This window comes from Ptychodera flava, chromosome 5 (assembly GCF_041260155.1).
Source record: "Ptychodera flava strain L36383 chromosome 5, AS_Pfla_20210202, whole genome shotgun sequence".
NCBI classification, from domain to species: domain Eukaryota; kingdom Metazoa; phylum Hemichordata; class Enteropneusta; family Ptychoderidae; genus Ptychodera; species Ptychodera flava.
This window is the reverse complement of record NC_091932.1, coordinates 30,880,313-30,895,123: the sequence shown is the minus strand read 5'-3', so window position 1 is coordinate 30,895,123 and position 14,811 is coordinate 30,880,313. Positions and strand designations below refer to the sequence as shown.

At 38.1% G+C, this 14,811-nt stretch overlaps 1 protein-coding gene and 1 non-coding gene across 7 annotated transcripts in view; one reads left to right on the top strand and one right to left on the bottom strand.

The window, feature by feature from the left end:
- Window positions 1–1,073: 1,073 nt before the first annotated feature.
- LOC139133496 (sulfotransferase 4A1-like) overlaps window positions 1,074–14,811 on the top strand; it is a 33,312-nt gene continuing 19,574 nt past the window's right edge. For 3 of the 6 annotated variants that reach the window (XM_070700129.1, XM_070700124.1, XM_070700123.1), the window contains exons 1-2: window positions 1,075–1,380; window positions 5,708–5,765. In XM_070700129.1, coding sequence (XP_070556230.1) covers window positions 5,745–5,765 — 21 coding nt within the window. In that variant the 5' untranslated portion in view covers window positions 1,075–1,380; window positions 5,708–5,744. Of the gene's footprint in view, window positions 1,381–5,707; window positions 5,766–14,811 lie in introns of those variants that run through there. The other 3 variants (XM_070700126.1, XM_070700130.1, XM_070700127.1) reach the window with 3 other exon arrangements.
- On the bottom strand, window positions 10,852–10,924 carry Trnav-uac (transfer RNA valine (anticodon UAC)). Its single transcript has one exon. It is a non-coding gene; the product is annotated as a tRNA-Val (tRNA).

Genomic DNA, 14,811 nt, shown 5'->3' with positions numbered 1-14,811 from the left:
CCCAGAGCAATGATAATGGATCCGTCACACGATACGGACCCCATAACCGTGGAATGTAAACTTTTACACCCTAAAATGAGCTAAAAATACATTCCCCTCTTGATACCCGAGCAAACGTATATAGGCACAGTTTCAGTGTCACATAACTCATTATTTCAAACGTAAGATAATAAATTCCATAATTTTGTCAATAATTTTTCCCGCGTCCTTCTCGCGATATGACAGCCGACCCATTCCATATTCAGAAGCCGATCCCTCGAGTCAGTGGGTTCCCCCGTTCTATCTCAGTCTGTATACAGACCCTGGTCCTGAATTATATGAAGAGAGAGTAGATCTATAAAACAATATGCATTATATCCGCATTCCAAAAAGTACTGTATGTGAACTATAAAAAATATCGGCCATGTCAACAAGCAACGTATAGGCCTGCAGTGTTATCGTACACAAATGAATTCTAACCCGGACGAAAGGCAATTTGCCAACGATAACGTCGGACATAATTGATATTCAGGCTGTGCTGACAAATTATCCAACGTTATTTTGGTGTAGATTTTTGGAGTAGCGCAAGAAATTGTCGTAAACAAATATACTCCAAAAATGCGCAAGTAGAGTTTTAATATCTTCATTGCGGATTATATTTTTCTATGCGGATTCTTTTTATCAAATACACGTCCTCTCCGCAATATGTTGTCATATTCTATTATCAATTTATTGTGATATTGCTTACCCAGTCTTTATTAGGCGAAAACCAAACCAAAGCTAGGGTAATTTTATAAATAGGACAAAAAACACTATGATATATACTAACGTGATATTTCAAACTCCCACAGCGTACTGTAATATCCTAAGCGCGTCAAACCAGCATACTCTGTTTATAACAAAACTCAAACCCGCATCATGTAGAGAGCGGTATTGTCATGCCTTGTTACAGAGTACTATTTTTAAGTATTTTATGCAAATTTCTGGATAAATGCTGTAGATTTCATTTCCATTTGAATAAGAAAATACCTATTAACGACCCAGGTCAGAAATGTTAATTTTTTATTCATTCGTTGTTTCAACTGTGCAGTTGGTTGTCCCTCAGTAATTAGCATTTCTATTCAAATACAGAATTTTGAAATTCCGTACATTATTGCGCAAACTGCCGCACGTCACAGACTTTCCATCTGTGTGACGACTGCTAGATGTGACGTAAAATTTTAGTCAGCGAGAGTCGGTCCGTTCTGTCGAATAAGTCGTCACGTGACCTGTAGTATTGACACATCATCGCCAATAGGTAGGCACCGTCAGTTGGAGCCGGGTTCGTGGTCCCATCCGAAGCAAAGTCATCCTTTTTCCTCAAATTCGCTGTTGTAACGTCGCTTGATTCTTGCCATCCCGGTAAGTGCTGCCTTTCTCATATTTTGTCTGAAACAACTATTACTTTAAAAAGTAAAATATCATATTTGGACTATGAGACTGATTTCAAATTTCATATTTTACTTTATAATTTTTGTTATGTTCTGTCATTACGAAAAACGCAATTGAATGTTTCGCCGAGAGAAACTTTGATTAAGTTTTTTCGTGTAATCAAACTACTTTTTTAATTCGTTGTTGTTCAAGTTGTAAGTAGATAGCCGCAGTTGACGTGTTTGTCGTGACGGGCCATTTCTCGTCAGTTGGCATCTACCCACACGTATGGTCAAACCACGCACAGACTGTCCAGTGTGTGCACTGTCTCACCAATTCTAATTTTAGAATGAAACATTTATCATTACACGATAACTACCACTATGGTTGAGAACAGTGCTCTCTCTCTCTCTTTCTTTCTACACCTTGGTCCGTCTGTTTGTCTGCCTGTCTGTCTGTCTGTCTGTCTGCCATCTGATATTAAAACACTTTCAAGTTCCAATTTATGCGTTTTAAATTCGTCAAAGCGCCCGATCGACTCTGACTTGTTCTGTCTCATGTAACTGTCATAAAAGTGACATTTTCATTTAATTTACTTTTATCGAAAATTTTTCTCCATTTTTCTGTTTCCTCTGTAGAAGATTTTTGTTGAAGTGTGCCTGTTAAATAGGGAAAGTTCATCTTATGTGAGCCTATCGGTTCAAAATGCTTATTAATATTAAGTACATGACAGAGATATCTCGGGGACATCTATAAGGTTTCTATCGACAAACCAATATGTACCATTGCTATTTCAGTTATAATGGTTTTTCAATCGTTGCAATCTTTGTGATCACAGAATAACTCTATATATTCACTTCGAAGTTACTCATGAACTAAAATGGGTGCACAATTTTATTGACGAAAGTTTTGGCTTTCTACCGGTAAAAATGTTCACGAAACGATGATTTGCCAACCCGTCACGGGGTTCATACAAAAACACACGTCAGCGATGGTATTTTGAGCGAACTGTCAAACATAGAAAGATAAAGAAACAAGTAAATATGTATATGGATACATATGCTGACATAAATTAAAACGTAAAATATCTGTTCATTTTCTGCGTTATCTGTAGTTTATGATTTGTCTAGAACAAGACCTAGTAATGTATGTATGTATGTATGTATGTATGTATGTATGTATGTATGTATGTATGTATGTATGTATGTATGTATGTATGTATGTATGTATGTATGTATGTATGTATGTATGTTATGTATGTATGTGCGTATGTACGTATGTATGTATGTATGTATGTGTGTTTGTATGTAAGAATGTGTCTATCTATCTATTATCTATCTATCTATCTATCTATCTATCTATCTATCTATCTATCTATCTATCTATCTATCTATCTATCTATCTATCTATCTTTATCTATTCATTTGAAATGCATTCATCTCAGCATTATGAATCTATCCAGGTCGTATCAAATGTCCCACACTTCCGTACCGTGTTTGTTCTGACTCATTTTACTGTGTCTACCGGAAGTCAGTGACTACAGGGCTGTAAAAAAACTAAACGAATTCGTCAAATAAGGATAATACATTTCCATGTACTGCTCAACTGCTTAACACAATCATAAAACATAAGCTTATTATAAGTGGGAATAGTATACCGCAAACATCAATCCAGAAAATGATCACAATTATGCCATTTTGTATTGTACCGCATAGTGATAAAAAACAACAAAAGAGTAAACTGTAATGTGTATACTAGCGGTATGCTCTAACCTTGGCAACAATTTCCCCTACCTATGGAGCGTTACCAAGGTGATGTATATGTCTATGTATGCCAAAGTGTGTGCTGTAAGAAGAAGAAGGTATAACAAATGCACTGGTAATATATTTTTTTTCAATAAACGTCTAAAGCAAGCCAAAACCTAGTTTACATATGCAAGAAACTGTCTCTTCGATAAAATGAAAAAGTCGATACGTATGAATCGGAATCTAAAAATATAAATGCTCTGTTTGCCAAATGAATATTCGTATATTAAAGTAAGCGCCTCGAAATTGATTACATTTTTGCTAAAACTTTCATCGAGGAAACTTAAAACCGCCCCCTTTCGAAGTATAGGATAACGATCAGGTGGTCAACGTACAAAATTTGGTATAAGAGAAACAAATTTCAGTTGCCTAATATTACACTTGAAATTCAAAATGGCCGCTTTCCAGCGATAACTCTACGGGGAATTAAATTTTAGATTTTTCGCAAAAGTAAAATGGTAAAATTTTTATTGACTCCACGAGCTTTAAAATGAGCCAATACGAGCAGTACCAGACCAGAAAAGAATTGTGAAAATATGAGAACCCGAATATCTGTCCTAGAGGCGCATTCTCAGTACCTGTAATACAGATATCGATCTCCTTCATATTGTAAAGTGTTTACCATGTTAAATAATAATGTTAGGAAGTAAATTGAAGGGGTCGTCATACAGTACGACAAAGTTGACTTGCTGGAACATTCACCGGGGGTAGTGTTATTGACCACAGTTCCTGACGTGTACAGCATTTCTATATGAAGTAACTGATGGTTGACGTCGTGGACCGAGCGACGGTATACCACGAGATTTTGACCAGTTCACGACATATATGTTCGAGCGATAGCGAGTGCATATATGGAGTGAACTGGTCAAAATACTTAGTGGTATACCCGTTGCTAGGGTGGTTTATTTCTATGATATCATAAGAATATATTGAAATTCTTGCGTGAAAGGAATTTTTCTCCAGTTCAGAGTTCGCGCGTGTTACAACCAGGCTGTCACGAATATAACACGGTTATTTCACCTCTCGACCAATCAGATCACTTTATTTTCGCCATCAATATAGTGATATGATATAGTTTCCCATAAACCACAAACAGTGAACATATGCACGATTATCTCGAGATATCGATATAAATGATAACTTCAGGACAAAGAAGGCTAAATTTCTGACAATACGAAACCGTCAAAGCTCGCCTCACAGAAAGAAAAGGGACAGGGGTTCAAGACCTGCCTCTGTCTTTTATGATATGATGAACAACAGTTTGACCCCAGAAAAGAGGACGTTCCAAAATTAAATTGGCGCTAAATAAACACCGCGAACTGCCATCTTACTTTCTACGGGGCATTATGTAGTGAGGTCAACGGTCAGTTTTCGACGAGGTGTCGACAAAAGACCACACCCTTTCAGCCCTTTGTGTTGCACGGGCCAGAGTTTGGTGCGCTTCAAACGTCACAGAACTATATACGTAATTGCGCAAATTTTGCTGGTACTGTGTTTGATGTGTGTGTTAAATATCAGGTAATGATGTAGTTTAATAGCGATGGAGAACACAGAAAGAAATGTATTGTTATATATGTATATACACTTAGGGCCGTAACAGAAAAGCCCATTTTCACGAAACACAATTAAACTGTACGGATGTATACTGAAATAGTTTGTCAATATTGCTGTTAATGTGACCAATCGTCAAAATGGCAATTTGACAGTGTATGAACATGTTTTTAAACATAGTTGTGAGACCACATAATGCAGGGGGTTTCTAGTAAAAATTAAACACCGTGATGTATAAATATTAGCTTGGCAATCAGCAATATGGTAAAATGGTGACTTATGCTTCAGTACAAAAGTGAATCGTTGTTTAGGGTGTCCAAAGCAAAGAAAAGTGTTTTAATCTTGGAGTCCTCCTTTCTTCATAAAACACGACAAAATTCAATGGGTTTCCATGCATGCCTGCAAAACGAAAGAGTTACTGAATACAGAAAGGCAAAGGCGCTAATAACGGTGGAAGTTATTCATAGGATTTTAAACCCAGCTTCGGGTGACGATTAAGGTCACGATCGGGACCATGATAGAGTTCAAGGCTAGCTGGCATCGATGTCTGCTTCTTTTTCTTTTCAAAAATACCACATATTTATATATATGACAGAACGATAAATTGGTCTGATAGCAATAAAAATAGTCGATAAGAAAAGGCACGATGATTATTGACTGGTACGGTAAAACCGTTAAAAATGGAACCAATCAAGGGCTAATTGTGTACTGAAACGGCATGCCCGTCCGTAAGTCCGCCTGCATGTTTCTGTTTGCCCACATCTCCCCCCCCTCTCTCTCTCTCTCTCTGTCTCTCTCTCTCTCTGTCTCTCTCTCTCTCTCACACACACACACACACACACACACACACACATAAGCATATGCACATTTTGCCCAATCCGTTGTTTTTGACAGAATGCGCACTTGACGGAAACTGTTCGCTTTGTTGCATACTCACCATTCCACTCTATTTCGTTTGCCAGTTGACGTGGTGATACATCGTGCCTACGACACTTTGACATGAAACCTTGGGACAGACTGGTAAGTTAGTCCTTCCCTACACTGTTTATGTTTCCGTCTCAAATCGAATTATAAAAAGATATTTAAAGATTAATCTGCTTTGAAGATTGCGAAAAGTACAACTTCAAAGATATTGTAATTTTCCTCATTAATTGAAAAATGTTGCAACATGTGCTTTGACAGGAATACAAATTAGTGTTTCCGGCCAACTTTAACTACACTACATCAAAAAATATATTTCATCCTTTGATTTTACGCAATCTATATAACTATATGATAAATTTCAGTCTTTAAAGAAGGAGGAAGCTGATTAATATTGAATCACTGTCGTAAAAGTTTGCCCCACGGGTGCAGCTTTCTGTAATGTGCCTGTACGTGTAGATTTCAAATACATGAAACATACAAGCGTTATTGACCTATCAATGTAAAAGCAAAATCACACAAAAATATTACAAGGAAATGCCGAGTCGGCAAAACTTTTGAGCATTTTTTGAAAGACATAAACGCTCTGGTCATTTCAGCTTGAAATCAAACATGCTGTCGTCATTTCGAACACAACAGGTGTTTTGTGACAGGTATCAAGAAACTGTCGCAAAAATGTTTCGAGAAAAATGACAATATGACAACTCAAATTTCTCTTATTTATGCATGGACTGACACTGCACTATTCATTGGTACAGGAGATAGTCTATAATATTAATTTATCTAATATTTTATTTGTCTGTCATTTTAAATTACCTGGGATATCTAACATGATAGTAGATGAGACGAAGGCCCTAACCAAGTTGGAATGTCGTAGTGTCAAATGATTAGCTTGCAAACGTTCGAGGGAGTTTTATCATACTTTTAACAGCTATTGATAACGGCCAGATGTCTCGAATATTGATGTATTTGTTACGTAATTTATTCATTTTTAAAACGTATAATTTGCAAGGTGGATTCGTAATTATCAATTAACGTTAATCACGCCACGTCGATGGTTTAAGCTTACTGGTAGTCGGACTTGGCAGAGTTGATTTATGAGAAACTTGCGCAAGTTCAAATAGGTAAAGAAAATAAAGTTCTGGATACGAATAAAAACATGTTTCCGATTGGCCCCCTAGCTATATGCACTGAGGATAATCCCTTGTACAGCCCTTACCTGCCTTACCGACTCCTTAGGTTACCAGTTATTAATGCAAAACGTCATCTGCCTCCGCCGATATTCTGCCATGCAGCAGCGCAACATACACAGTTCTTCGAAGGGTAACGACAATATACCACGATTCCGGACAGGTCAAAGACCCGGTGGTCACTGTCGACAAGTACTTGCATACGACGACAAAATGCCGGCACATGTAAAAATTTGGCATCTTGCCATTGTTGAGTGACCGTATACCAGTAACATTTACCAAGTATGTGATATAGCAAAATGTAAAGGTCACGCTGTAGTACAGGTCCGAGATTTTGACAGTTTATCATCATATAACATGGAAATAAAAGAACAGGAGAATTTACGCCCATTTCGAAAGAGTAACAATTAAAAGAAACTTCCATGGTTAGACGGGAAGCTGAATTTCTAAACTCGATGCAAGTCGGTGAATTAAAAAAAAATATTTGCAACAGTTTATCTTGTATCGCTTCTATTTCATTCAAACCTATTTGAAATTTGGCAGCCCAGGTCAGGTTTTCCTGGCGATCGAACGTGTTACCTTTGAGTCTGCGCAGTGGTGAGTTTGTTTCTGTCGGATTCATGATTTCGGGTGAAACTCCCCTTTATCGTGTTCACTCAACTAGGATGAACTCCCCTGCATCGCGTTCACCCCACACTCATCGCGTTCACCCCACACTCATCGCGTTCACCCCACACTCATCGCGTTCACCTGACTCACACGTTGCATCACAGGGAACTGAGTAATCTTGTTGTTGTTGTTGTTGTTGTTGTTGTTGTTGTTGTTGTTGTTGTTGTTATTGTTGATGGTGATGATGACGATAATAAAAAATATTAAAAAAACAACGTGTCATTCCTTGCTGTTGTTTGTCGATGTTGTAGATAATTGTAAAAGAAAACTGTAATCGTGACCAAAAAACGACGTAGGTCGCTCAACGTCACTCCCGTATAATAGGACGGGAGTGACGTTGAGCGACCTACGTCGTTTTTTGGTCACGATTACAGTTTTCTTTTACAATTATCTACAACATCGACAAACAACAGCAAGGAATGACACGTTGTTTTTTTAATATTTTTTATTATCGTCATCATCACCATCAACAACAACAACAACAACAACAACAACAACAACAACAACAACAAGATTACTCAGTTCCCTGTGTCACACGTTGCATACGAAAACAAATGACAAATCATCGCGTTCACCAAACTCACACGTTCTCAAATCACAGACTTGAACAAAGTCGACTGAACTTCCTATACTGTAAGCTATCGAGAAATGACGTTGTACATAGGATGTGTCATGATTCAATGTGAGTGTGCAATGTCTAGAAATGCATGGTATGGGGCCCTGAGAAAATTTTGTTTCGTGGGTGATGCGCGTCGATACATTGAATCTAGTAGCCGTAGTATAATAAGGCGCACTTCCATTTAAGGTAGTAGGCGCCTTTAAAATGAAAGACTTAAAGTTCGCTCAAACTTTCCTCGGTGAATCTTTCAACGTTTTTCTTTCAAAATCAAGAATGAAAATCGGGGGTCACCGCGCAAATTTTGGTACATTGGTACTAAAGAAACAAATTACTCAAGATTTACCGATATTTAAAATTCAAAATGGCCGCCATTCCTGTGTTAAGCCTATGGAGTAAAAATAAAATGTTTGATTTTCGAAAAACTAAAACGTAATTTTTTTCCTCCAAGAGCTTTAAAATGAGCCTCCACAAGTGGTAGATCAGAAAAGAATTGTTAAAGTTTGAGAGTCCCCAAGGCGCGTTCCTTTAAAATTACAGTAAATACATCACAGAATGTAGTCTTAATAACCTAGATCGTATCCAACGCTGTTCTATAAATGTTCGTGCTGACTTATTTTGGGATTTGTACAGAAACAACTTCTGGCTGTCTCGATTTTGTGAAACTTCGGAGATTAAATTGCTTCTAATTGAGTTAACACTGAGAGTGGCAGCTAGTTTTGATATCAAACACGGGTACGTTTCAGGTATTTTACGTCTCAAATCCAACTTTCGCACGGTTATTATAGATTATTCATAGATTTCTTGAGCAATATGGGAGCAAAAGTTTAAACTTGTAGTTTTGAGGAGCGCTAGCGTGCTAGCTTCAGTCACACTCTTTGAAGTTCCGCATTGCTCTTGAAATAATAGAGAGAGAGAGAGAGAGAGAGAGAGAGAGAGAGAGAGAGAGAGAGAGAGAGAGAGAGAGAGAGAGAGAGAGAGAGGAGAGAGAGAGAGAGAGAGAGAGAGAGAGAGAGACAGACAGACAGACAGACAGACAGACAGACAGACAGACAGAGACAGACAGAGACAGACAGACAGAGAGACAGAGAGACGGTGAGGATGTTTATTTTTTCTCTCCCGCACGCCAGGACTGGACACTGTTCATAGGTACGACTGTCAAATAGTCGTGACAAGAAGATTCTTTACAACTCACACGGCGCGATTATGATAATCACAGTACCCAGCAAAAGATTAAAGTATCGACAGCTGACGACATTATTGGTGTTTGTCGGTTTTGATTAAGTTTGATCGCCTATTTTTCGTTTGCAAGCTGTGATATTTTGTGATTTATCGGGCTGCTAACAATCGTAAGCCAAGTATGACTGATCATGTACAAACCAATTGAAACAAATGTACCGTGATCTTGCACAAAATCACATCGATCCTGCAACAGGTGTGACGATTAAAAAGACTGCTATAGAAAACTTCCATGCGATCAAATACATCTCTGTATAGGAACTGACGAGCTACAACGACACAAGTGTTTTTGATTGCCGTAGAGAAAATGAATACGATCGGTCTTGTTTGAATAAATCAATAAATTTTACAATTGTCAACTGTGTTGACGATGACGTAGCGATGACAGAATTGAAGACCAGGAATGTCAAGTTTAAGATCAAGTATCTCATAAACCGTACAGCATTCCTCTTCATAAGCTTTGTAGTATTCTTACCCTTTCACGTTCGGAGAGCGTGACTAGACCTTCTTCATGCGTTCTCCATGAAACAGACGGCCACGCGAATAGAGATCATAAACTTTGAGGAAACAAATGACGCTTTTTTTCGTTTCCCTTTCCGTTTACACCGATAGAATTGTATGACAAAGTTGATAAAAGAGACAAAATTTCAATGTTTCACCTCTGTATAAGTCGACGTAGATGGCGCTACAGTCTGAAGTCAACGATGGGGTTTCCTCGCCTGAGTAGACCTCAGCCGGCTTCGACAGTTGTCGTCTTTCCCAATGGAGTAGACTTGTATAAAGGGAGCACTTCCCAAACTTCCTGCATGCATTAAATGGAGTGGTTTTGGTGGTGTCATTCTTATGGTTAGATCTACATTTTTTCATAGATGGATAGATAACGTATAAAATGTAGATACATGAGACCATGATTTTGAGGTGTTTTTACAGTTTTGTCCATTGTTAAACTTTCATCGTAGACAAAAAATGTGACAGAAATACTTCCACGCGAAAAATACTTCGCAAAAATAGGTGTTTTGAAGAATCATCCTACCAATGATACACTTGCGTCGTGCATAAAATGTGCGGGCAGATATGCTAGGCGAAGTGCGTAATATTGGTTAAGTTGTAAATTGTTCTGTCGTACGTTGACAAAGTTGTTCTGTTCAGTTATTGAATGTTCTGCAAAATCAAAACAAAGAACAGTTGACGACCGGCCCAGTGCGTCAAAACACTTAAAAATCAATTGAATCGTCTGCCATAGGCAAACAATAACACTTAAAGTGACGGGTACCTCTGACAATACCTGACGATCCATCAACACAAATATTTGGCCCGCATACGTCATGGATGACGACATGAAATCAACAGGTGGTTCATACCATAAAAAAGACAATGCGTAATGTTTACGTAATGAATTTGTTTATCCACTTTATTGCCGCATCGAGTCAATAACAGTATGTTTCGTATTTGCCATCAAAAGGTATGACAATGGTTCCGCTGAGGATCGAACTCAGGACCTTCTGCGTGTAAAGCAGACGTGATAACCGCTACACCACGAAACCACTTCACGTTCTCCCTTCGTAATATTGACACCTATATACTGTGGACGTGTTTTCCCCCATTCGAAGTGCATTGAAAGACAAGAGTATACTAGAACAATAGTTTAACATTGAAACGACATCAATTACGGAATACAGAATGCACTTTTGAACAAAGTAGAGTTTAGTTTGTGTTTGTATATGCTCCTTATATAATTTCCGTTGATATCAAAACCTAACTTAAAAGCGGCAAAATCGGTGTTGTAGATTTCACTTTCTGATTCCGTTTTAACTTAAGTATTTCGAAGGATGCAATTGGTGCTGGGCTACACTCTCAGTCGAAATTATCCCCAATCGGCATTGAAACAAATTTGTGTTACTGTTACCATTATTTGATATTCATTTTTTTATTACAACTCGAATGTTGTGTACATTTCAAGATCGTCCTTTGATATGCATGATGCCAAAACACATGACGGGACTCCAAACATGTCGAAACCAAACTTTTGAGGTTCGTGTTGTTATTTAGCGCAATAATAACAGAGCGCTGCGCCACTGTAAATATAGTCGGCTTTGTTTCGACAAACAATGGTCTACTAAGTCCGTAGTTAATGGAAGCGTGACAGATACGTACTTGTTTTCGCGAGAAAATGCGTAGGCGTCAAACAAAAGTTCTGCTTAAAAAGCATGAAAATTAATCGGCTCCGAATTAAAGCTTTATTGATAGCTAGGCTTCTTTCTGTCATAAAAGAAAAAAATATGCAAAATGTGCTACAACATACACCCCAGAAATAAACCTAGAATTTATTAATTATGACGTTCAAACGAAGCTATGTTGTGTGAGCGCGAAAAGAGGCTGAATAATTATCCTCTTTGTGCGTTTGTATGTATTTATGTATAAGGCTATCAAAATGTAATCTTTTGTTCTCCTTGCAGTTAAATACTTACGTTTGGCTTCTATTTCCTATGGAAGACCGGTCACGACATGCGACATACGACCTGCGACTTCAAAACTGCGACCTGCGTCCTGCGAGTTTTGAAACATACGACCTGCGACTTCGGCATTTAGACCAAGGTGTAGGCCTAACCTGCGACTTCACAACAGCGACCTGCGTCCTGCGTGTTTGTCAAACTGCGATATCAGTCTTGATTTGTTCGCACCATTGCTCTGAACACGAGCCTGAAAAACACGAGGGACACCATTGCACTATATTAAAACAGCCGGTTTACCGCATTCTCGCGACCAGAGCATTATTTTCGCACCGCTGGCCTACGCAAAAATCGGCCAGCGAAAGAATTCAACCAGCGATAGAAGGCATGAAGCTGTGACGGTAGAGAATTCCACAAACGAAGAGCACAAATTTATTTTTCTTCTTACGAAAGGCAAACCGATCTGAAATAATGCAATAGCAATAGGGTTTTAAACGTCTACATCAGTGTTTAATAGTTTCTGGAACTTTTCTGCCTACATGATCTAAATATTATATACACACAAAAAATAATATGTACATATTATAGTATGTACATATTAGGCTTAAAGACTGAAAATAGGATTGTAGGAGGGTTTAATTATGTCCTGTTTTACAGTTTTAACTCGCGTTATCTATAAAGAACTTGAGTCGGTCTCTGGCTATTCATGGTTAGCAAATATGTTTGCACTTCTGTCAATATCAGTATTATTTTAACTGCTTTACTTTGCATATGTTATTTGTGTAGACAAATGTAGTCCGAAGTTAACCAGTAAGAATATTTTTTTTTTTCAACTGAACAAAAGTTGGATCAATTCGATTTTTTGACGAAAAGTAAAAATGAAATTAGACGAAAAGATGGCAACATCCGATGATCAATCACTAGAGAATTGGAACAAAATTGGAAATGTTAGAAAATGAACTGCAATAACTGAAAATTCGAATGTTTGCAATGACACTGACGCAGTTATGATACAGGGGGACAACTGATGAATTAAACAGACAGCTAGATGGTTATACCACAGTGAAATGAGGATAAATACCAGAGATTTCTAAAAATCAAAAAGTTTGTCGATAACATAAGGAAAGAAGCGAGGTAAGGCAGACGAAGAATATCTAAAATAATTTGAAATTATAATATAAACATATAAATGCCTATCACGTAGCATATTATTTTCCATGCATTAACACGGACTGTCAACATTTCCGTCATAAAATTATCTCTCCAGATGAAAATGAGTGAACTGGTGTGTACATGAATTGAGTTTTGCCAGACTTGGTGAACGATTTACCAAAGCGAAAGCAATGGCTTATTAATTGATCGATGTTGAACGTTAAATCTCCTTTCCACGTTTTACCCTTTGAGCGCTGTAATTTTCTCCCACCAAAATTTTAGTGCAAAATTTTACCAATTGTATGATTTTTCTGTAATTTTTTGATAATTTTGGACCAAATCGACATCACATTTCATTGGCTACAGGTTTTTCCCAATTTTTTGCAAAATTGGAGAAAAATTGACAGGGGTTTATTATATAAAGGGGACAAAAATAGACTTTGGCGCTCAAGGATTAAAGTTCACGCAAGACACCTCCAATCTAATACTGAGGAAAACACCATGAAACGTTACGTGTTGTTGTCGCATGTCGCAGTTGTGAAGTCGCAGGTCGCAGTTTGACAAACACGCAGGTCGCTGTTGTGAAGTCGCAGGTTACACCTAGGTCTAAATGCCGAAGTCGCAGGTCGCATGTTTCAAACTCGCGGGACGCAGGTCGCAGTTTTGAAGTCGCAGGTCGCATGTCGCATGTCGTGACGGTCTTCATAATTTCCCGAGATGTTATTGAAGTCATTGCCCCCACCTTGTTTTTGTGACTTTGACCCCTGTGACGTAATGAACTGTACCAGCAAACTTAACAAAGAATGCGCAACCCGATTAACGAGTGACCTGCCTATCGGTATCATTTCTCAGAGGTTAGGGAGGTCAGTTAAATTGGCGAAAATCACGGAATGGTACATGGCCTTGCGTTAAGGTGGTCAAAATATCATAGGAAAAGACAAAGTTTGTTTACTACCTGGTACCCACTCAAAAATAAATATGTAAAGCCAGGCTAAATATAATATTTTAAAATTTACTCTCAACATTTTAATTTTAGGCTAGACATATATTCGTTTAATGTCAAAAATATGTTGCCCACAGTGCGATGTGCTGACAAGGGCAATGTTCGTCTTTACAGAACGAAATTGTGAAAATATTATTAAAAAATCAGAAATCTAGTATCGTAATTTTAAATTGTATTATATTCTTCTTCAACTCCCGTCTTTGAGGAATTAGGCTTTGTGAAACCAAGTTAGTCGAATCTTTGTCATGGTCAAATTTAATCTAACTTTCCGACATGTCATGTTAAATCGAGTCATCGTCCTTGACTTATGCAATATGCGCATTGGGCAACGTTAATCCGCGCTTCACGACCGACTCGATAACCTGAACAAATACGGCCCGGGTATTTCATGAAAGACATTTCACCCACAAAACACAACATCTGAGGGAGTATCTCTACGCACAATAAAGGTAGTATTGTAAATTATTGGCGGCGACGTTCTACGAATCATTAATTACATGCTTCATACTGAAGTCACCTCGTCCCTCTCACGCGCAGGACAATTTTACTTCGCGATTACCAGCTGACTTCGGCTTGTATTGATGAGTTAAACGACAGCTTGTCGATAAAACGATCTCGATTAATCAATTAAACAATGGAAGTGATTCATCAGGCGATTATTGAATTCGTCACGCTTGTCAATCAGAAGTCCGCAATCGAACTGCACACTAAACCTGGCGTGTTGTGAGTTACGGCTTGGATCCTTTTCTATGCTCCGTAGTGTAAACTGTGGCGTTCAGTGAACTTGTCCAATATTTCAATATTGTGATTGCGCTACTAAAAAACA